The sequence below is a fragment of the Pteronotus mesoamericanus genome, unplaced genomic scaffold (genome assembly GCF_021234165.1).
Source record: "Pteronotus mesoamericanus isolate MK-2021 breed Mesoamerican mustached bat unplaced genomic scaffold, CSHL_Meso_final scaffold_174, whole genome shotgun sequence".
NCBI classification, from domain to species: Eukaryota; Metazoa; Chordata; class Mammalia; order Chiroptera; family Mormoopidae; genus Pteronotus; species Pteronotus mesoamericanus.
In genome coordinates this window covers 20363790-20388655 of record NW_026555309.1, presented here as the reverse complement: position 1 = coordinate 20388655, position 24866 = coordinate 20363790, and the positions used below count along the sequence as shown (strand labels likewise).

Below are 24866 nucleotides of genomic sequence, written 5' to 3'. Positions count from 1 at the left end.
AAGAGGTTACACATGAGACTATGGATTCTGTATTAGAAAAGAAAGAACAGAATGGGAAGTAATTACTACAGGAATATTAGAAAATTCCCCAGAACAGAAAGAAGGACCCGAATGAACAGTACGTGGAGTACCTAGTACAAAAAGTATGGGGACGGCAGCGGGGCGGGTGGCGGAGATGACTAAGGCTATTATCATAAAATTTCAGAAAACCAAATATATGGAGATTATTTTGAAAGCTTCCAGAGGGGCACTACAGGCACATCTGGGGTGGCGGAGGGGGCTGGGGGTTGTGTCCCAGGACACTTAAACCGCCTCCCATGAATCCTGAAAATTTATAACATGCCTTGGTTTTCCACAGTGACTCCAAAGGACCAGAAAAACACAAACAGCAGAAGAGACCAGGCTCCCTGACCCCATATCACAGCAATATTTCCCTGATCTACTGTAACCAGGGCTAAAACCTTGACCTAGGTAAGCCATCAGTCACGAACTTAATGAAGAGACAGGACCCTGGGAAAGGAAGAGGGCAGGAAGGCAGTCCGAGCAGGGAAGGGGCACTGAATTGTCTAATTTCAATATTAAAAGAGATTTTTACTTATAAACAATGCTCATGAAGTAGGAAGAATGGTCAACACACCCCAATCATGTATGTTTGTGGTTGTGTGTGTAGAGAGAGACAGAAACAGAGAGACAAAGAGAAAGAGAAGGGGAAAGGCAGAGAGGAGAAGGAGAGAAAGGGAAAGGAAAGCAAAGAGGAGGATGGGAAGAATGGGGGGTGGGGAGAGAAGGGAGAGGAGGAAAGAGAGGATAACTGATGGACTGGGGATGGGGAGAGAGGACAGAAATGTACTTAAAGGTCAAGACTCCCCCTCAAGTGGAACCCACAGCCCAGTCCCTGCACTTTACATCCTTCTGCCTAAACATTTCTAGCGAGAAGTCACGACTTTACAAAGCTATTCTTTCCACTGGTGGAAAGCTTTTACTTTGTGGCCATCACTGGAGTGTGCCCCATGGGGAGAGGATAGGCAATGACCCAGCCGCCGCCGAAGCCAGGCCTCCCCCATGGTGCCCCCAGACGATGATTGAACTCGCCCCAGGTGCTAAGGCAGGTGCAGGAATCTGAATGCACAAAGTAGAGGCCTCCCACGGCTCTGAGGGAGCTCCCTTAGACTGCTGGCGAGCCAGAGGCTTTCACCCAATCTCCCCTTCCTCTCTGCGCACTCAGGGTCAGGCCGGCCTCAGGGCCTGGGCCTCCACACCTCACCCAGCACCCTCCCTCCACCCCGTCACACAGGAATCCCCTTAATAAAATCCTTGCTTGTTTAATCTCATCTTGATGACTGCTTCTTGGAAGATTTGAACTAGCATTTAATCTTATGTACATTTTACCTAAACTGAGACAAAATCTCATTTTTAAATATTGGTCCCAGTTCCAGCCACAGGAATCACTGCAGAAGTCTTTTTTACTGTGACCTCAATTTTGCTAGTCAAATGCCCATAAAAGCAGGGATGAGCTGTCCTCTGTGTGTGTGCATATAAGGGTAGAGCTTAAGGGAGAGAAAGGGATGGGAAGAGAGATAAAATCTGTTAAAGAAATGGTGAGGAGACATATCCACTCATACAAAGGAGATCTGAACACAACGATTTTCTGAAAAAATATAAATGCTAAGTAGAAAGCCTGAGTAGACAAAGGAAGGATAGAAGAAATTGAAAGGTTAATCAAGGACCTTCACCAGATCCTGGCAACCTCCAAGGAATAGATCATTCCAACATTGTTTGAATTATTTCAGAGAATAATAAGACATGGAAAGTTTCCCAACACATTCTAATCAGCTAGCATAACATGGATATCAAAATACAACAAAGATAGTATTCACCCAGGTACACTTACAGACACACACACACCCAGGAAACAAGAGACCGGTAATAGTGATAATATTTACAATAATAATATAGCTATGATGACAATAAGGATGGCTAAAATGTACTGAGTGTTTACCATGTACCATGTACTATACCCCACCCCAATATTGAGAGGCAAAATCTCTTACTATTAATCCTGTTCAAAGAGGAGAAACAGGCACAGAGAGATTAATTAACTTACCCAAGGTCACATCACTAGTAAGCAGTGGGACTGAGATGAATATAGATCCTCAAAATATGTTTTTATATCATTATGCACAAGGTTTCTCCCAGGAATACAAGACTGTTCTCCCCAAAATTAAGAAATTAATTTATGGATATCACTACATTAAAAGAATAACAAAGAATAAAAATACGAAATTCATGCTTGATAGCCAAGAACCTAGAGCACCATCGTGCTTAACAGCGAGACATTAAAACCCCTTCCTTTACAGAACCCCCCTGTCGTCCCACTGTTCAACACCGTACTTGACATCCCGAGCAATGTGCTAAGAGAAAAAATTTAAAAATCTAAAAACTGGAAAGAAGAATAAATAATCATTATTTATAGATAACACAATTACCTAATAGGTAATTTGAGATTCAGTAAAAGAGAGGGGAAAGAGAGATGAATACATAGATATTAGAATAAAAGAATCCAGTTGGTGGTCAGATCTAAGATCATATTAAACCAAGAGATTTCAAAGTCCAAATCATATTTAATGTTGAAACCCTTAGGACATTAGACAAGGATTTCAACTCTCACACCTATTAGTAAGTATTAGCTAATACTGTTCTATAGTGATAGATAGATACACTCAGAATGAAATAAAAGATATAAAAATTGGAAGAGACGAATTAACATCATTGAAACACCATATGAGAGCATGATTGATACCCAAAGTAAATGGTTGAACTACTACAAATAAAAGGCTGGATACAAAATAATATTTAGAAATCAATAGCTTTCTTATGCAAAACAACCAGCTAAAACATATAAAGGAAGAAAAGATTCCACTTAAAACAGTACCAAAATGATAACGTACTTTTGAGTAAACTTGAAATTTTGAAAAAGTTTCTATTTTAAGAAATAGTACCAAATACACATAGATATTTGATATATGATAAAGGCTGGATTTCAAATAAATGAGGAAAATGGACATTACTCATTAAATGGTATTGGCACAATAGGGAGTCCACCTATAAAAAGAAGTAAGAATCCTACCTGATTTCTTCAAGTAAATTCCAGGTGGATCAAAGCTTACAATGGAAATGTGAAATCCTAAGTCATAGAATGATAGAATAAACTTTGGGAGAAGTTAGTGCTGAAGGGGAGAAGGGGGAGTTTGTTTGTAACTTTAGAACAAAGAAACCCTTCCTAAGCAAGACATAAAACCTAGAAAGCATTTAAGAAAACAGATGAATTTGGCTACTTAAAAATTTTAAATGTCCACAGAGAAAAGCACAACATAGTCAAGACGAAGGACAATCTGGTAGACAAACATAGCTCTTAAAATTCATCAACAGTACAAACATAGCTCTTAAAATTCATCAAGGAAAAAACCAAGAACACTCCATGATGTAGCAATTTCGCTTTTGGGTACATCTCCAAAACAATTGCAATCTGAATCTTAAAGAGATCTGAACTGCCAGGTTCACTGAAGCACAATTCACAACAGGCAAGATAGGGAAACAGCCCAAGTATCCACTGACAGATGAATAAATAAAAAATGTGGTGTATGCAAACCATGAAATATTACATAGCCTTTAAAAAGAAAGAAATCCTGCCATATTTGGTAATATGGATGAACCTGGAGGATATTGTGTTAAAGTGAAACAAGCCAGACACAGAAAGACAAATACTGCCTGACTCCACTTACACGAAGTATCTAAAGTAGTCAAACTCAGAGAGGGAGAAAATAAAATAATGGTTTCCAGTAGCTGGAGTGATGGGGAATGGGGAGTTGTTATACAATGGGTTTAAAATTTCAGCTATAATAGATGAATAAAATCTAGAGATCTGTTGTACAACATAGTGCCTGTAGTTAACAATAAGGTACTATGCCCTTCAAAATTTGTTGAGAAGGTAAATCTCATATTAAGTGTTCTTAAGACACACATGCAGGTACACAAGGAAACTCTGGAGGTGTTGGATATGTCTACTATCTTGATTGTGGTAATGATATCACAGGTGTTTGTGTAAGTCCAAACTCTTCAAATTGTACATATTAAATATGCACAATTGTTTGTATATCAATTGCACCTCAATGAAGCTGTTTTAAAAAATTAAAAGATCAACAACAAAATAGAAAAATAGTCAAAGAACATTAACAGACAGTTCACAGGAATAAAAATCCAAATGTCTTTTAAATTAGTATAAAAATTAAAGAAATGTAAATTAAGAGAATAACAAGACACCATTTTTTATATTAGCAGAAGTTGTAAAGACTGATAAGCTCCGTTGCTTGAGGGAAGGCAGAAACGGGCACGTGCAAACACTATTGGAGTATAAATCAAAGGAGCATTTTTGGAGAACAATCCAAGATTCCAATGTGCATAGGCTGTGCCCCAAAAGTTCCACTTCTACTCATTTATCCTTCAGTCGTTCGTACTGTGGAAGTTGTGAAACCATTTTAAAAAAGCAATTTTGTATTATTGACATGGACCAATTAAAATCATAAAACAACGTGTATAAAATCACTCATTTACATAAAAAAGTGAAAAAATTAAAAATTCTCAAATATATATTCTTATGTGATATAATGCCTAGAAGCACACCTAGAAGGTTTTCCAACAAACAGCCAAAATTCTGCTGAAAAAGATAGGAGAAAAAGAATTATAAAAGGGACATTTATCCTTTTTTCTCCCTAAGTTAACAGTTACGGTATAATAACCTTTATTTAAAAATTTGCAAATTTTAATCCAGTAAATTCCATTTGTAGAAATTCATTCTAGGAAATGATCTAAAAATCTTGAAAGAATTATAAAAAGGACATTTATCTTTTTTCTCTCTAAATTTATACTTGCTGTATAACAACATATTTTTTAATATTTGTAAATTTTAATCCAGTAAATTCCATTTGTAGACATACAATCTAGGAAATGATCTAAAAATCTTGAAAGGTTTTATGTTTGAGGTTTTTATGAAAGCATGATTTTATAATATCAAAAACTATAGCAACAACCTATATGTAACCTAAATGTAAGTCAATGACAGTGAATCCACAGCACATAATGCTCTGCAGTCATTAAAATATTTAGGAAAAAACTTACAGAGTTAGGTTTGAAAAAAAGAAAAATGTGCAATATGACCAATTATTTAAAGATTGCCTTTTATTGGTACAGTGCTTTGCAGGTTTTGTGGGGGGAAGGCCATTATCTGTACCTTGCAAATGATAGGCTTCCTAATCAAACAATCCTTAAACTTACAGCTTCAAGAACATTTGAAAAAAATAGGAGAAACTATAGCATGTATCACATGAAATCGTAGATAATCAAAGAACGTATTTAAAATAATAAGTTCAACATTCTCCTGAATTAAATATTTTTTCCTTAATCAGTAGCCAAACTAATTAAGCTGAATTTTCTTTTCATGCCCTCTCTGTTACATCTATAGGGAGGAAAAAAATTATATATCCAAAAGGTTAACTGCAAGAGCGAGATTGAAGAAAACAGCCTTGATAATTCATCGACCAGATAATGAGTTCCTGATTAATGCAGCTGGCCCTAATGCCACCAACACTTTAAAAATAAATTCCTAATTATCCTAGATGTTTTCATGTTGTATCTCAGTTTAGAAAAGCTGACAGCTCTGGTGGGGAAGGGTGTTCAGGGTGGAGGGATAGAGCAAAACAGAATAAGGATTCACGGACACGACAACAGTGCGGTGATTGCTGGAGCGGCAGCGGGGAGAGCAAGCAGGTGGAGGAAGAGGAGGGTATAAGGGGGATAAATGGGAACAGAAAAAAATACAATAAAAATGGTTGAAATTTTTTTAAATTTCCTTTTGATGATCAAAAAAAAAGAAAGAAAAATACCAAATTACCTCCATAAGTTATCAGTTTCTACAGATGTTACCATTAATGCTATAAGCAACATGCACATGACAGAGGACACAAACAAATGCCCTAACCCATAGTTCTAGAAAAGTTTTGTAACATAAAGTTTAACTACACTTCCACTGTGGCAGCCATGGAGGAGCAGCAGCAGTGGCTCCGGGCTCCGCCATGGCCATGGACCTCAACAAGGGCCACAAGGTGACCAAGAATGTGAGCAAGCTAAGGCACAGCTGCCAGCGCATCCACCTCACCAAGCACATTGAGTTCATGTGGGATGTGATCCCATAGGTGTATGGCTTTGCCTTCTGTGAACAGCATGCTATGGAGCTGCTCAAGGTTTCTAAGGACAAGAGGGCCCTTCTTGAAATTCATCAAGAAAGGGTGGGGATGCACTTCTGCGCCAAGAGGAAGAGACAGGAACCGAGCAATGCCTTTGCAGCCATGAGGAAGGCAGCGGCCAGGAGGGACTGAGCCCCATCCCCTCTGTATGTAATGAAATCTGTTCAACCTCAATGAGATACCACTTCACGCCAGTCAGACTGGCCATCATAAATCAACAAAAAACAAAGCACTGGCAAGGTTGTGGAGAAAAGGGAACCCTAGGACACTGCTGGTGGGAATGCAGACGGGTGCAGCCACTGTGGAAAACAGTTTGGTATTTCCTCAAAAAGCTAAAAATGGAACTGCCTTTTGACCCTGCAATTCCACTTCTGGGATTCTACCCTAAGAATCCTGAAACACCAATTCAAAAGAACCTATGCAGCCCAGTGTTCATAGCAGCACAATTTACAATAGCCAAGTTATTGGAAGCAACCTTAGTGCCCATCAATAAATGAGTGGATCAAAATACTATGGTACATTTACACAGTGGAATACTACGCAGCAGAAAGAAGGAACTCCTACCCCTTGTGACGGCACGGATGGAACTGGAGGACATTATGCTAAACGAAATAAGCCAGGGGGTGAAAGACAAGTATCATATGATCTCACCTATAAGTGGAACCTAATCAACAAAAACAAACAAGCAAGAAAAATATAGCCAGCGACACTGAAAGAAAAAACAAACTGACAGTAACCAGGGGGGAGGAGTGGGGGATAACAGGGGAAAAGAAGGGGCAGGGGCAGGTCAAGGAACATGTATAAAGGACCCATGGACAAAGCCGAAGTGGGGAAGGACTGAGGGTGGGAGGTGGGGGTGGGTGGAGCAGGGGAAAGTGGTGGCAGGAAAATGGAGACAAATGTATCTGAACAATAAAAAATAAATAAGTAAATAAATAAATCACAGAGAACAAGAGCTGAAAGTGGGAGGAACCCTCTATCTAGACCAGTGTTTCTCAAAGTGTGACCTAAGGAGTATCTGGATTCACATTCTTAGGGCTCCTCATCAAAAATAAAATAGATCCCAGAGCCCTAACTCAGACCCAGTGCTGGGCCCTTCCGAGGAACCTAAGATACGCCCTGAATTTGACAAACGAAACACATTTACAGGCAGCACCAGGACGAACCCAAGGACAGTAGGGGTTTTTCAGAAGCCTCTCGTGCCCTGTTCCACTCACTAGCACACGCCTCCCCATTAACGGTCATTGCTACGAAAATAAAAGAAAAACCTGTTTAGAAACAGGCAGATTAAAAAAAAGTTTAATTACAGAGTCCTAGAGATTTATCATTGAAAAATGATTCCATTTTCTTTTTTTTTTAAGGTTTTGTTTATTTATTTTTAGAAAGGGGAAGGGAAAGAGAAAGAGATGGAGAAAAACATCAATTTGTGGTTGCCTTTCACGGCCCCTACTAGGGATCTGGCCGCCAATGCAGGCATGTGCTCTAGTCTGGAAATCGAACCAGTGACACTTTGATTGGCAGGCAGGCATTCAATCCACTGAACCACACCAGCCAGAGCAAGAAAAGTGACCCCATTTTCAATGGCCCTACTACTGTGATCAACAACCAAAGTGTTTAACTGCTAATAATAGGCAAAAATAAATAAAGTGAATGAATGAAAACTTGATCAAACCCGAGGAATTAAAAAAAAATAGTGGCAGTTCTTTTCAAATCAAAATAAAGCAGAAAATTTGAAGACTCGACCTATTTTGTCTTATTTTTGGACCTACCTGCCTCCACTTTTCCCATGACTAATTACCTCAAGAATGACAGGTCAATGTGTATATTTTTTCTGAATTATATTTTTTCTACTTATATTGTTTAAGGTTCTCAGACCTTAAACTAGTAGTCTGTCTCATCTTTGTGGTCTCAATGCTCAGCCTGGAGGCACTCCATAAATCATAAAGTGGAAAAGATTTGTGTAGTGTCTGCTCATTCGTTGCTGTTTGGAGGTGTTCATTCTGAACTCACTATCCTCAGTCACCACAGGAATATGGACTCCCTATTCCTTGACTAAGTTCCCTGAACTTGCGGTCTTCAATTAGGGAACTTCTATGCAGACCTGGATCATCGCTTTCACTGGCAAAAGATGGGGCTGTCAATTAGGGACTGCTTCCAAACCCAGTGACTTGTACTGAGAGTGGGGACGTGGCTGGACCTTCCGCTAATAAACTCTTTTTACTAATGCTGAACTTTCTGCAAAACCCCAAAAAGAGCTTTTAAGATAACAAAATACTATATACAATAAAAACAAAAGATAAGTTCTTTTGAAATAGAAAATATAGTTTGAGTTCATGGAAAGAAATGTAATTCAAAACAAGTTACCATTTTTACCCTGTTGAATTGGTAGACTGAAGAAAGACTAGAGTGTGTTGTTGGGGAAGGAACTGGAATCCTTCCCCCACAGACACGTGCTGCTGGGAGCGTTAATGAGAACATATCTGGATGGCAATTTGGAAGTACGAGCCAAATGTTTTTAAAAAGAACATACCTTTACATCAGGAATGTCTATTTAATGAATCCTATTTCAAGGAAATAACTAAAGAGTGTGTGAAGATTTAGCCATAAGGATAATCATTCAAATATTGACTTTAAGAGTAAAAACCTGAGAAAAATGTCTACACAAACAAAACAGGGACTGATTAAATTAATCTAAGCATTTCCATTCAATTTAAAAGTATAAGACCATTAAAAATATTTATCACCATAAAAAGTGATCTGTGATCAATATTAATTTAACAGTAAGTTACAGACAGTATATAAATTGCTATCTCATCTCAGTGTACCTAGTATATTTGTATGTAATTGCATAGAAAAGAGTAAAAATATAGATGTCAAAATGTTAGCATTGTTAGCAGTGTTAACACATCTGAGTGGTAGTTTTAGAGTAATTGTATTTCTTAATGTTTTTACAATTAAGTATGACTTGATTACCTTTCAAGGAGTCTTTTAAATAACCTTAAAAATAAGGCTAAAATAAAGGAAAAACTTGTAACGAGTTAAGTCCATAAAGGTTGATCTCAAACTTTCCACATTTGAAAACAACAAAAGTACTTAGACACACAAGAGGAATATATTTGACATAAAAAATTTTAAAGCTCTGACTATTTCCTTAATCATGCAATGAAATGATAAACAAGAAGTTCGGGAAATGATAGCCAAAGTTTTGACAAAAGGATTAATAATCACAGGGGTATAAAGTGCTCTCAGAAATTAATCAGGAATATATCAGACTTCTAGTTTTTAAATTTGAGTGAAGAATAAGAACAGGCCACTGCTACCCCATACGGTTCATTTGTGCAGATGTTGGAAGGTGCCCTTTTCCCTGGGCAGAGGCCAGAGGGAAACATAGCTGGATCTCAGCCCCAAGGTCCCTTCGTCCAGGACACAATAACACAACCGTGTATAGTGCCTATGGCAAGAGCAGGATCATCAGTAAAAAAGAAATATAAGTGACCCATAAATACCAGAGAAAGTGTTTAATTTCATAAATTATTAAACTGCAAAATAAAACAAAAATTCACATGTTTGCCTTTCAAACTGACAAAAGAAAAAAACTGTAAGTCTCATTTACTGGTGCCTTGGTATGAGAAAGTCTCAAACATTGTTGAAAGAACACACAAATTTTTAGTCTTTCTAGAAGTCACTTTCAAATTTTGAGTCAAGAACCTAAAAATATTTGTCTTTTGTTCTTGTACTTCCAGAAATGTATTCTAAAGCAATAACAAGAAATAGAAAGATTTATGCATAAGCATGATTTATAATAAAGAAAAAGCAAAAAAACAAGTATAAAAATAGAAGATGGTAGATTTTATCATTAATGCTATGTAGACGGACACTTAAAATACTAGTGAATAATGTAAAAATGGGGGCAGAGGGAAATGAGGAATTATAATTTGTAATTCTTTTATAAACACTTTGACCTGTATGCACATATTAGAAACTATAAGAAAATATACATTAGGGTTCTGGAATTAGGAGTGATTTTTCTTCTATATACTTTTCTCTAATTTCCATTTTTTCCTTATGAGCATATATTATCTTCATAATCAGATAAAAGCCTCCCCAAGAAATGGTGCTTAAAAATGAAAACATGCAAATGTAAAACTGTATGATAGTTACATTAAAAGTCAGCCTGCACTATATAGCATTGGAAGAAGTGAGGATTCAGAAATGCTTCAAAACTGTGATTTATAAAATAATCCATCAAACATTCAGAACAATAAAAATCTCTAAATGGTAAAAACATTTTCAATTTCTTCCATATTCCAGTAATATTTGGTACAACAACAAAATCTGGTTAGTCCTGAAAGCTCTGAATAGCATATTCAATTTGGTTCACTTGACCAAGTGTGGATCTGCTGCAGAAGAAAACTTAGCAACTTGTAATTAAATGTTTCCCAGGTATCGGCCACATAGGTATTTCATTGTTTAGGAAGGATAAGGAAGACAAAAGCACGTGGGTCTTTGAAATGAGGAAAGAGGAGAGAAATGTTATAATGGCTACCCCCGTTCATTGCATCTTCAGAATACGAGAGGAATCAACAAATTGTGTCCCAAAATTTACGGGCCAATTCAAAAAGCAAATGTGTGGTTTTGTGTGGCTGAATAAAATACAAACCACACCGTTTGGGTTGTTTACTAAAACTGAAGGTACACACAGGATAAAAAAAACAGAACAGAGCCCTCCCCTCATCTCCCTTCACCAGCCATACCAGGATGTGTGCCTTCCTTTATGCTTTGAACATTCAAAGAAGGTAACGATTTTTTAAAATATAAGACACAGGATTTGAGATCCAGTGAATTCCTGAGCAATGAGAATTAAAGTATGGGGGAGGAGGTGCCAGCTGAGCCTGGGAGAGAAGGGGACAGTTGTAGATGTCACTTTTGAGCCCACAACCAAAAGGTATACATACGAGTTCCTGTCTCACAAACTGGGTTGATTCCCACAGCCAAACAGTGCTTTGGTTTTGCTCATGTTTACAAAGTTCATTTTCATTTTTTTGAACCCTCCCTTTATAATTTTTTTGTTCCTGACATAAGTTGGCAACTTGAGGATCCTGCTGGGGCCATTTTCTCCCGCAAAGTCACATTGTGTACTTTTTGTTCCCTGTTGTGGATGCTCCGTGGATGTGTTGATAAGCAAATAATTTCACATTTGCGACAAAGCCTCCATTAAAGACTGCCTGCAGGAAATCCAGTGATGCAATCTCATCCAGCTTAACTAACAGACTCCAGCTCGAGTCTGGCATGATCTGTGTACCAGCTTGTAGAAGCAGGTAGATGAGTCACAGGCTTGGCCCTCCGGGGGAAAGCAAATCTATGTTATGGAAAAAATAAATTGTTGTTAAAAAATAATAAAAACTTAACTTTGCCTGTAACCACTTCGTGTTTTTACAGGAAGTCATATTCCAGACCCTCCCTATGCCTCCAAAAGATTAATGGCAACTTGGACCCACCACCAAGTCTCTCCCAAGAACATTCAGGCGCTGTCTGAGATGGTGTGGAAGGCAGCGTCACCCACAGAAGATTTTCTCGAAGGGAAACGAGGCAGCCACATGCAGCCTACTGAGTAGAAGAAACAGAGTTTCTCTCGTTAGTCATTCCCCGCCTTCAAGTTATAAAAGGTTGGAAACTACTACGCCTATTTTGTGTTTTGAAAAATAGCTGGACTGGATAATTGGGTAAATCCCAAACGGCAGGGTTGTTGAGATACAAACCCAACTAACCTGCAGGTGAACGAGGCATAGTGTAGAAAGCACCGCAAGAGGGGAGTGCAGGGGCGCGCCTGGATCAGGAGGGAGGCAGGGACCACCTGAAGGAAACAGCAAGCAGGCAGGCGTGTGTGAGTGTGAGTGTGAGTGTGTGTGTGTGTGTGTGTGTGTGTGTGTGTGTTATTTTTAAATGTGTCCAGGGGTGTGTGTGTGTGTTATTTTTAAGTGTGTGTGTTATTTTTAAATGTGTCCAGGGGGGTGTGTGTGTATGTGTGTGTGTGTGTGTGTGTTATTTTTAAGTGTGTGTGTGTTATTTTTAAATGTATCCAGGGCAGAATGATGACTTTAAAAAAAAGTAACCTTTAAATTTTTCTCCTCAATTTCAAAAGCAGTGAAAGTTCACTTCAGCACACTAGAAAAATATAGAGGTACAAATAAGAGAAGATTTTATTCCTCTATAATTTCTCTACAAAGAGCAAACTACTTTTAACCTATCGTGGTTTTATTATTTTTATTCTTTATTTTTGATGCCTATAAACATTCTAATACAAGGCATCATAAACCTTTTCTCCTGTCATTCTTACATAATGCTTTATAAGTTAGGCACTTGTTTAACTGATTTTTCACTTTCAAAAACAATACTATAATTAGCATCCTTGATTATTTCCTTAAGGTAAATCCTTAAAACTGGAATTCAGGTGCCCATAGGTTGGCCCATTTCCATCGGTTTTGTTGAACTGCTTTCCACAAAGTTTGTAACAATTTATACTCTTCCTATTTTCTTCAAATCCAGTTTTGTTAATCTCAGCCAGTTTGACAGGGAAACTTGGAATTTCCCTGCTCTGTAAGCTGTATCTTTTGCATTATCAATAAAGCTAAATATTATTTCATGTTTATTAATCACTTGCGTAGCTTTTGTGAATTATCTATTTGTAATATTAAACCATATTTCTATTGAGGCATGTGTCCTTTTTAATATTTTCAAAAATATGTAAGATATACATATTTTTCAAAGTAGACGCCAAGATTCCAGATAGCTAAAAAAAAATCAGTCTGCAAAGGAAGCAATAATGTACTTTAGGGATCTTATAATCTATCAAAAGTCCTTCAACATGAGACCCTCCCAGGAACTGCAGTCTGTTCCCCACCCTGCGCCACCATACTACAGGGAAAATTGAATTCAGAGTTATTAAATCCTATAACACAACAGGATTCCAGAGAAGATTTTATTCATAAATGGTTACTGTGTGCTCTGATGTGAAATAATACATTACCTTATAACTAGTCAAGTGAAACTACAGATGCTATTCTGATCCTTGTATTATTTACTTGTATTAAAAACTACTGTCTTGGCACTATTGTCTTATGGTGAGTATCCCTAAATTATGTTTTATTACAAGGAGAAGAAGAAGAAAAAGGAAAAAGGGAGAAGACAGGAGGAGGAGGGGGACAAGGAGGAAAAGAGGAAAGGAATGGGAAAGGGGGCGGAGGTAGAGGGGGGAGCCATGAAGTTGTCCCATTTGCCTAAGGTGTTTGACTTACTAAATTGTATTCACAGTTCCTTCCATTCTGATAGTGCCTCACTCTCATTCCGAGAGCCTGCCCAGAGTAGACCACTCCCTGGGTTCTTTCTGGAAAGAGAGTTCTCAGAGTACCTGACAGGCCTTTTTATCTGATTTTCTTGTACACCTCATCTGCCAGCCCAGTGAGGCTGTGCAGGGATCCTCCCAGTAAACCCTTGATTTTACCACCTAGATGCCCTTCTGAATTCCACGTGGCCCTCTGAAATCTCCTACAATGCCAGAAGTCTGTTTCTTTGTCGTCTTAGTCAAACCACCTTTTATTTTGGTAAATAAATAAAAGGGGGCAAGGAGACAGAAGCAGGTCCCACCATGCCCTGTACTCTCCTTCCCTGCTAACATCCATCACTTTCTGTGAGCCCCCACGACCCCACCCCGACCCTCCGGAGGGAGAACGTAAGGTCCACAGAATGTTGGAGCAGGTGATTCTCCTCAGAGATCATTTAGTTCCACTTCATTTTATAGATGAGGAATAATTAAAGAAGAATCCTCTGATCTTTTTTTCCTTTTTATTGAATTTATTGGGGTGACACTGGTTAACAAAATTATACAGGATTCAGGTACACAATTTGACAACACAGCATCCGTACACTGTTTTGTATGTTCACCACCCCAGTCAAGTTTCCATCTATTACAATTTATCCCCACTCCGTACCCTCCTCCACATCCCCCCCCCCCGCATCCCTCCCACCGCCCCCAGCCATCACCATGCTGTTTTCTGTGTCCAGGAGCCTTTTCTTTTTCTTTTTTGCTCAATCTCTCCACGCCCCTCCACTCAGCCTCCCAACCCCCCAGAGCTGCCAGCCTGCTCTCTATCTACGAGTCTGTCTCTACTTTGCTTGTTAGTTCATTTTATTCATTAGATTCCACGTATGAGTGGAATGGACCTGGAGAGCATTATGCTAAGTGAAATAAGCCAGTCAAAGAAAGAATCCTCTGATTTTTATGTTAATTATGTTATTGGCAATACAGGAAAGAGGCAAAAGCTACCTTTGTTTCTTCCTTCTTTGAAAAGTTAGATCGGAGAAGTACAGAATGCAGTTATTTTTATCGTGCTCACTGAACTGAGAACTAAAAACAATGATTTGGGGTGAATGTGGAAAGGAAAGTCCACACTAATAGTAACGTGATCAGAATCTTAAACAGGTATTTCCTATACTCATGTTCATACAAGATGGGGAAAAAGTAGGTTTACAGTTGTGAGTACACACAACACAGAGCTTATTTTTATATTATTATTTATTATTGTATTATTTTCCACATGAACATACATAAACCTACTTTTGCCCCACCCTGTATTTTAAGGAGGAAATAGGCAACGCCTCCTCCTGTTTTCAATCTCCCTACAAAAAAGAAGACAGCATATTTTTCAAGTTAATCAAAACTTCAGATCTTCAATTCATTCTTACAACCCCAATATGCAACACAAAGGAAATAATGTACGGCATTTTTCTCAAGGCAAACTTTTAGCTCCAGATCCTACGCTTGGTTACTCGCATGCCCTGTATGATGGCCTTGTGTCCTATATCTAAGGTTCTAGTCTTGAAATTAGAAGTAATTCCCCAGGAGGACAAATGCCCCCTTGTCACCCCACCCTAGAACCCAGCAAGAACACAGTGACTCCCTGAGGAAATGCTGGCAACTCAACATCGGATAAAGCAGTTTCTTCCTGCTCCCTCTCTTCCCCTCCTTTCTCCATTCTTTCCTTCCCTTCAAACTTCCCCTTTTCTATAACCCCAATCTAAATTCAGGGACCTTAAAAAATGAAAGGTTCTGGCCTTGGGGGGGTTAGTTGTATTTGCACACTCAGCATTCAGACGAAAGGCTGGCGTCAAAAGAGAAAGAGACAACATGAGAATTTTTTTGCTTTCCTTTTCTGCTCAGGAGGGTGTCTGTAACAGAAACATTTCCTTAGAAGTGAAAGTGAAGTCAGTTCACTTTAGAAGTGCTCCCCAGAAAGTTCATTGCCATGTTCATTACCAAGTAAAATAAGTGATGGCTTTCCTCTGGAAGCCCCCTCAAATGCTCAATCTCTGTAACCCAACTTACTGCCAAATGTGCACTGAAGTCTCGTGAAATGTACCAACTTTTCTAGTATTTTCTGTAGCACTCTAAAAATGGTTCGTACTGTATATGACAAATCAAAATGTACTATTTTTAGTAATAATATCACTTTAATCCTGTTAGTCACCAAAACATGTCGAACTAAAACACTTCTTAACCCTTTTATCAAGAAAATGGAGGGGGAGGGTAAAGGTAGACCCCCAAAGGGATACTTTCTTGCTTCTCTCTGATTTAACTCATTATAGTTCAGTCCTTTTTATCATTTACCTTTAAAAGACTTACATCATAAAATGTAATTTCCTGGTAATGGATGGAAGGATGGATGGATAGATCAATCAACTGATCTATCTGTCTGAACCAAGGAGCTGGGACAACTTTAAAGCAGCAATTTTCAACTTTTTACATCTCATGGCACACATAAACTAATTACTAAAATTCTGTGGCACACCAAAAAATATTATATATTTTGCTGATCTGAAAAAAATAGGCATAATTTTGATTAATTCATACCAGACACCTATTGTTGTGTTGGCTGTGTTCAATTTTTTTTATTTGACAATCAAAGGGAAAAGAGGTCAGTGCTCCTGACTGAATAGCCAGGTATTGCATCTTTTAAAAATCCTTGCAGCACATGAGAATCACTGCTTTAAAGGATAGAAATAGGCAGGCAGGGAAGGTAGAGGGTAGGGTGAATCTGAATTTTGGGTGCCTAGATATGAAGACCTGTGAAGCTGTCTGAGGGACTCCCAGGTTCATGCTGTTATTGCTAAGCACCCCACTCGTCCTCCTGAGCCAAAGCAAAAATTCCTATTCAGCCTGTTGCTGCTCGCTAAGGAATTTTTTCTGGACAAGTTTGCCAAACCAATAGCTACTCTATTTCAGCTTAGACCTAGTTTTTAATACTTGAGCAGGAATCCTTGAATACTTTTTGAAAAAAAAGAGAGTATCCACACCTCAAAGTGAGTGCCAAGTATCAAGAGTGAGACTATAATTAACTTAGGATGAGGCTTTCCTTATATTAAAAAGAACATAAACATTTTCCGAAGTTAAACTTAGTTGTCTTGAATTAGACGGGGAGACAGTACCTGCTGCCATCGCCTTCATTCTTGGCTCAGGTAGTAAGGATGGGTTGCTGATAGTGTAAATGCCAAGAAAATGCAACGAAGTTGACTGACTAAAATGACACCTAAAGTCTGATTTACATTGATCTCTATGCATAGAAGCTGTGTATGCGTCAACCCCACCAAGTATAATATAGGAGGGGAAAACATCAGTAAAGTGGCATCAGGAGACAGACCAAGGGAGGGATGGAGGAATGGAGGGAGGGAGGGGGGAAGGGAGGAGAAAATATTGGTTCACACTAGTGAAGGAGTAAGAAAGACTGAAAATACTAGTTAACCAAAGCGTTTGCTTAAATTATCTAAGACTTTTAAAAACCATTTAATAACCTGACACCAAAATAATAATTTTGCTTAAGTTATTTATAGATTTCAAACAAATATTTCTTGGTATTGTTGTTGTTTCAATGTTCCTATGCATGTTTGATTTACCTGGCTACTTGTTGAAAGTCTCCTTGACTTTGCAGAGTCTATAGAAATGGCTCTTCATCAGTTGCCCCAGTGCTTACTTTAATCCTTCTTACATCAGATGGCACAGAGCCCAGTTGAGTGGCTTGATCTCCACAGTCAGTTTAAAAGAAGACTTAATTACCAGCCAACAGAAGGCCTAGTACCATCTTATCAAGGTACTACTTAAAGCTACCATTAGCTCTAAAAATGAAACTGCAACCAGCATCTCATTAAATCATTTCACCAGGGACCAACATCAGATTGGATCTTGTTATCTTTGACTTTGTGCTACAAAGTAGAATCTAAATTCAATGAAATGACTGTCCCCCAAAAATCGAACATTAGTTTGGGTCCCAATGTAAAACTATAGAAAGACAACACTGGCCTTCTCACTCCTGCCCAGCTCCCTGGTGAGTGGGATCCAGCCCAAAACCTGAGCTTGACCCTGAACTACGTGCCTGGCAGAGGCCCACAGGGGTGACATCACCACAAGTCTTTTGTGGCTCTGGAAATACTGACCTGTCAAAATGACCCCGTTCTTCCAGAAGGGGCAGTTCAGCAAGCAAGTAAAGAGAATGACATTGAAAGAAAGCCTAACTCTTAAGCCAAGTTATTGTATCAGAAGAACTCGTCTAGAAGCATTGTAATAAACATAAAATAAACCCACAGGTTTCATTTCACTTACATACTGATAAACACCTGAGAAGTTGCATATAAATTGAATTTCTTATAAAAGTAATGTTAAGTACTCACTTAAAGCATTGCTTGGCTAACTACCCCAATCACAAAAGGTACAAGGTCATTGTTTAAATGCAGATGCCCTGGTCCCTCTCTGGAGAATCCTGATTCCACAGTTCTGGGATGGGGTCTCAGAATCTGTAGTTTCACCAAGTGTCTTGGGTGATATTTGTATAATCAGATGAATTTGGGAAGCAGTCATTTAAGTGATTCATATAGAGAGTTCTACTATTAAGCACATACATAATTATCTTCAACTTTTTAAAATTAATCCAGCTTTTCCTGTTGTTCTCTAGCATTTTCTTACTTTTCAGATAGGTTAACTGCCTATGTATGAGTTTATTGTACTTCACTAACCAAAGCACACTGTTTGCAATGTCTCACTTTCAAACAGTGAACAAGCCTGTGTTTTTTAATAGATACATGTTTGCAGAAATTGTAGGAGGTCCAGAGGAAGGCAGGAAAGGCAAGCCTTACTTTGCTGGAGGCTAATGATAAAGGACTGAGACAGTCCCGGAAGACTGATACGATGCATTAAAAGTTTTGGGGAAGCAGGATTGTCAGAGTAAACATCATGTGTAGGTGGTCGCTCCTCTTGAGCTCTCATTCGCAAAGGTCTTCTAGAAGGCGTTCATGTATTCATCTCTAAATTAAGGAGCATGCAGAACTCAATCTATGGCAGGGAAGAGAACACTAGACCCTAACCATTAAACTGGCGATACTCCAGGGAAAGATAAAACTGATGTTATTAGCTGAATTCTTTATTTACTCACCTCTTGACTGCCAGAACCATTTATGGGTATAACTTTGTTTTTCAGCATAGTAGAGATTTGATTGTATTACTTTACTTAACCGGCCCATTATCTCTCTACCCCTCTGCTTCGCCCACATTGGGATCCTTTCCAATCCTAGCACATGCTAAGCACCCCCATCTCGGGGCCTTTGCACTTGCCCTTCCATCTGCCTGTAAGGCACACTGTTATCCCAGATATCTTCAGTGCTTTATCCCTCACTTCCTTTAGGTCTCTGTTCAAAAGCCTCCTCATCAAAGAGGTCATCCCTGACCACTTGATATAAAGTAGCTCCCCGTTATTCTCAATCCCTCTAACCTGCTTTGCTTTCTTCATAGCACATATCACCATCTAATTTATTATGTATTTACTTCTTGCTTAATTTACTGTTTGCTTTTCACAACCAGGATGTAAGCAGCACAAGGGTAGGGACTTTGTTCCACTCACTAGTAAATCTCAATGTCAGGATCAATGCCTGATCTATAGTGCCACCCAAGACACATTTGTTGAATAAAAGGACTGCATATTTTTAGTGGCTTAAGAAAGATATGATTAATTCTTAATATTTGTGACCTTAAAAAGTATTTTACCTAGCCAAATGGAAACAAACATGTGCCTTCATAAAACTAAAGAGTACAAGTTTACTTAAAATGTTTCATTTCATTATTTAAAAGGTTACCCACATGAGATACCTATAACTTTGGGCATTTTCTGTTTCCCTTCTAGAATAATGGCCAGACTTCTTAAGATAAAGTACACAGAATGACTAAAAGTAATTGTCCTAAGCACGAGTGGGGTGGGTAGGGAGAAGGGGGATTTATACTATGGCCTGATAAAATCATTATTGTATTTTCTTTTAGTAACTTATGAGGTATTGCTTTAATTAAAATTGTCTGTTTATTTCAACATTACTAATCATCAAGGAAATGCAAAGTAAAACCACAATTAAATATTACCTCACACCTGTCAGAATGTCTGTCACCAATAAATCAACAAATAACAAGTGCCTTCCAGGATGTGGAAAAATGGGAACTCTTGTGCACTATTGGTGGGGTTGTAAATTGGTGCATCCACTATGGAAAACAGGATGGAGGGTCCTCAAAAAATTAAAAATAGAACTACCATATGACCCAACAATTCCACTTGGTCATTTATTCAAAGAAATTCAAAACACTAATTTGAAAAAACATATGTACCCTTTGTTTATTGCAGTATTATTTACAATAGCCAAGATACAGAGGCAACCTAAGTGTCCATCAATGGATAAAAAAGAGGTGGTACATTATATAATGAAATATTAGCCATAAAAAAGAATGAAATCTTGCCATTTGCAACAACGTGGATGGACCTAGAGGGTATTATGCTAAGTGAAATAAGTCAGAGAAAGACAAATAACATACCATTTCATTTACATGTGGAATCTAAAAATCAAAATACATAAACAAAACAAACAGACTCAGATACCAGAAACAAATTAATGGTCGCTAGGAGAGAGGGAGTGCTGGGGGGTGAGAAAAAAGGGCAGAGGATTAAAATGTACAAATTGCCAGTTATAAAAATAGTAAAAGCACAGCATAGGGAATATAGTCAATAATACTGTAATAACTACATATGGTGTCAGATGGGTACCAGACTTATTGGGGTGATCATTTTGTAAGTTATACAAATATTTGGCCACTATGTTGCATACCTGAAACTAATATAATATTGTATGTCAACAGTAATTTTTTAAATTTTTTGATTTTTTAAAAAATTATTTCTGTTCATGTATAAGTTTCTTGTATACAAACTACAGTATAAGCTTCTGTGGACATGGCCCATCTTACATCTTTTAATCCCCCTATAATGCTATCTGAACATGTTGCAAATAGTGGGTAGTCAGAAAACACATTTATGTAATGAAAAATACCTGTGGGTATCAAATAAAATGATATTATCTGAATATATATTACATATGGCAGTAAAATAATAGTTTCTAAATCTCTCATTGCCTTGCTAGAAATACACTTCTTGTTGACAAAAGTCATAAATCTTCATAATATTTTAGGGGGAACAGAGAATTTTAAAATAGGTACAAAGACAAACTGTCCTAAAAACATTTTGCTTTAATTAGCAATAGTATCAACATTTGCAGAACATAAGGAGCAGGACATTTCAATCTGAAAAGCTCACAACAGTAAAAAAAAAAAAAAAAAAAAAAAAAAAAAAAAAAGATGGTACTACTTCCGTCTGGACTTGCTAACTGAAATTATCTTTGTAGCCTATGCAAAAGATTCCCTGCACTTTGATAGGTGTATGGAAAAATATCCTGTGTGTATTCCTTTGGGTTACTTTCAGAAAATACAGACAGGCCTTCTAGGGGGATTTACCGGGAAGCTGACAAAGCTCAAGCTTCAGGACCTCACATTTGCCCTGGCAGAAACTCCCGGCAACTGCTCAAGTATTCTTTTTCTTAACACCCCAACTCCCACCCCACCTACCATACACAAATGCCTAAACTTCAGGTATATAAAACCTGGACCCATGACTGCTGATCCTCCATTAGAATATTAAGGAAATGAGGCTAGCATTTACAAAAACGATTCTAAACTCATTTATTAATTTCCAGTATTTTTCAGTAGTCCATGCAGAGGGAGGCAAGTGGGGTCCAATGGTGCTTTCCTTTGCAGGATTTGTTTGTATTGTTTTTCCCAGGATACAAAATTAACTCTTGGAAACCATGAATAGATAAAAGCTACTTTCATTAAATATATGTATATGTAATCCTAGATAGTTATTGCCCATAAAAATTAGGTAATGCATTGTAGTGAAACCATATTGCTAGTGTTTAGAACTTAATTTCAATACTAAATAAACTGTCCTCCTTAGTGCTAATATAACAGGTGAAAATAAAAACCCACCCGTTTTCATTCTCAATTCGTTCGAGTCATATTGTATCACAAAACTAAACAGTGCAACCCAATGTTAATTGCGTGATTTAATTAAGGCATTACAGTAAGTCTTATCCTATATTCCCTAGATTAGCAACCATTTTTGACACAAAGATCAAAACAAACCAAAAAACCCTGCTGTCATCTAGGCTTTGGCTACCGAAGTTTTCAAAATCGAGTAGTGATTTCTTAAATCAAGTAGTGATTTCTTAAAAGCCACAGAAGGAATTTGGGGTGAGCGTGGGAGTATTCATAGAATCATACACCTTCCTAGTCCTTCCCCTACTCCTACCCTCTTCCTGTGTTTGTAACCTTAGTTCTTCCCCTCCCGTGTGTAATACACAACTAACTTTTCGGTGGTAGGTCAAGTGGTACAAATATCTGGCAGATTTTTAAAAGTATGACAGCATGTGCTGTGAGGTATTCCTATCCTACCAGCGGCTTTCCTTTGAGGACGGTCTCTCCCCTCAACCCCAGGACAGGTCCGCAGTGCATTCCTGCTGCCCCCTGATGCCTTCAGTTTGGGAACAGTGCCGGGCCCCTTCTCCAAGGAGAGGCGCCGGCGGCCCGCGGCCTCGGGGCGCCCTGCCCTTGCCCTGGAGGAGACACCCTTAGTGAAGTTTCCTTGGGGTTGGCCACACCACCTGGGTAAAGTTACCAGGGAAAGCAAAATGTTGGCCACTACGCACTTCGACTAAGACACAGCCAGTTCCCGGCTCACGACGCGCCTCACAGGAGGGGGAAGGGAGTGTCGCCATCGAATCCCAGGAAAGGCCGCGGGACCCACCTCCGGCTCCCTCCAGCTCCCGCCCTCGGCCCCACCTCCCCCTGCCAGCACAAAGCCGTCCCGAAGACAGGGACCAGGCCTGCTGGGAGGCCGCCTGGACGCGACTGGAACCGGCAACCCGCGGCTCAGGCCGCTCAGGTCGCCGATCGCCAGCGAGTCTAGAGTTCCCGACTCGGGCGGGAAGGACGCCCTTCCCGGTTTGTCCTTCAAGGCGCGGGAAGTCGACCTCGCCGCCCGGGCCCCCAGCCTGTCCATCTGAGAGGTCCCGAGAAGACCCGGCGCAACCCACGCAGTCCCGCTAGCCACGCCCGAGGTGGCGGCCTCCGGCGTGGAGCGCCAGGGCCAGCCGGGTCCCCTCTGGGCCGCGGGAGCGCAGGGGCGCTCAGAAAGGGTCCAGACGTGGGGAGAATCGACAAGCTACAGGCGACCCTTCGCGTCCCGCCAAGGCGCAAACTCGGTGCCTCAAATCAGTTCCCCTCGTTTTCCAAAGGCCATGTCCTCGCGCACCTGCGTAAAGTCGCCAAACAATGCGGGCGAGGGGGTGGGGTAGGAGTGGGAGTGGGCAGGGGTCGATGGGCGGTGCCGGACTGCTCCCGAGACCCTAGTCGCCCCCGCGCCTCGCCTCCCGTCGGGGGCGCGCACACGCACACCCTCCTGCCCAAGTGCGGGAAGATGGCCGTTTCTGCTTCAGTATAAAGGCTCTTTGTTGCGCTCACACAAAAGCCGCCAAGAGCCGCTTTTCCAGCAGGCCCTTTGGGCAAATCGAAGGAACTCAGCTGAATTTCCAAATGGCCCTAAGAAGCCTGAAGTGGTGGGAGCGACTAAAAGAGAGGGGAATAACAGGCCTCCCGCCCTCATCTACCCACACCTCTGTCAATATCCAAGTACTCGTCCTGGGAGACGGGAGTTGAAATCCTTGGTAAGGGAGGAAGGAAAAGAGTAAAACCTACTTTTACTACCAAGGCCCAAAGTGGGTATTAAACATTCACAATATTGTAGGGTTTCTCCCCTTAACCAGGGTAGAAACATAATCTGAAAAAAGTCCGGATACACCAAAAAGAAAAAGAAAAAAATAGCAACAATAGCAACTTAAAAAAAAATTAAAGCAAAAACATAACAAACCAGTTGCCATCAGCCCAAAGTGGTAGTAGCAGCAGCCGGCGCGTGTGATCCACTTACTTGTCCGACTCTTGTGACATGTTTGATCCAATGAACTCGCTCCCCTTTTCCTGGAGCCTCAGCCTCTGGTGAAACTGGACTTTCAAGTCTGTGCAGGTGAAGGTGTGTGAGAGCGCCCGAGATGGCAGAACAAGAGCTACAGGTAATTCTGCTTTTCCGTCCCCCCTCACCACTCTCGCTTGCTCGCCCGCTCGCGCCCTCACCTAGCCGGAAAGGTGGGATAAGGAGGGGCCCCTCACATGGGGCCCGAGCTCGGAGGCGGCCGGGCGGCGCGGAGTCCTCCTGGATCGTGGCAATGGGCAGTCACAGAGCGGAAAGTGGCGGACTTGGTCGGCCACAGGTAACTTTCTCGCAAGGAGCTGAATTCTTTCACTAAAGGGTACAAGCCCAAGGGACGAGCTGCGCGGTGATTGGCTGTGGGGCTCCCTCAGGTGAGCTGCCATTGGCAGAGGCGCGCTCAGGTAAGGCCCTTCTCCAAGTGCAGGTAACTCACTCCGAAGTTTACCCGAGTGGAGCGGCGGCACGTTTGCTGCGCTGCGACAGCCCGTGGGAGCTGAGGGTCGGTGCTTCGAGTAGACTTCACGCTGTTTTCCTTCTTCCCGTTGGCCGGCCGCGGGTGTGGCGGGCGCGGGGGTTTGGGGGGCTTGGAAGAGACAAGGAACCAGGAAAAAAAAAAAAAAAGCAACACCTGCAACCACTAGGGATTGTGGGTCGAACGGAAGGACTAAGGAGAGCTGAACTCAGGTATCCCAAACCAACCGGAATCGAATGCGCAGCACAACCACAAGGCTTTTAATACCCACTTAAAAGGACTGTTTGACAGTTTCAGAAGAGTACGGGCCTGAAGAGGGGAAAACACAACGACCGCCGGGTTTGTTGCGTAATTTCATTTTTAACATTCTTACCCACAACAAACACTTTTCGTGTCCCGATGTGTAAAAAATACCAAGCAGATTACAGATTTTCAGAGAGGTGAGCATCCTTTCATGAGCTGGGCACAAGGGCAGTGGCGTAGTTTTGGCGGGGTGAGATTTGGTTGAATCGACACTAGCATGGCCCAGGAGCACCTCTTCCATCTCAGCTCTGCAGCCTGGGATTCCAGAGCTGCAAACAACGACTACGTCCGTTCCTGTTGTCTTTTGACGTTTCCAGGCAGACATCAACATTTACATTGTAA

At 40.2% G+C, this 24866-nt stretch overlaps 1 protein-coding gene and 1 pseudogene across 2 annotated transcripts in view; one reads left to right on the top strand and one right to left on the bottom strand.

Moving 5' to 3' along the window:
• The window catches only part of GRHL2 (grainyhead like transcription factor 2), a 137471-nt gene extending 113482 nt beyond the window's left edge, over positions 1-23989 (bottom strand). For both annotated transcript variants that reach the window (XM_054590326.1, XM_054590327.1), the window contains exon 1: positions 23690-23989. In XM_054590326.1, coding sequence (XP_054446301.1) covers positions 23690-23709 — 20 coding nt within the window. In that variant the 5' untranslated portion in view covers positions 23710-23989. The remainder of the gene's footprint in view (positions 1-23689) is intronic.
• LOC129084250 (60S ribosomal protein L36-like) lies at positions 6129-6431 on the top strand (annotated as a pseudogene).
• Positions 23990-24866: the final 877 nt, after the last annotated feature.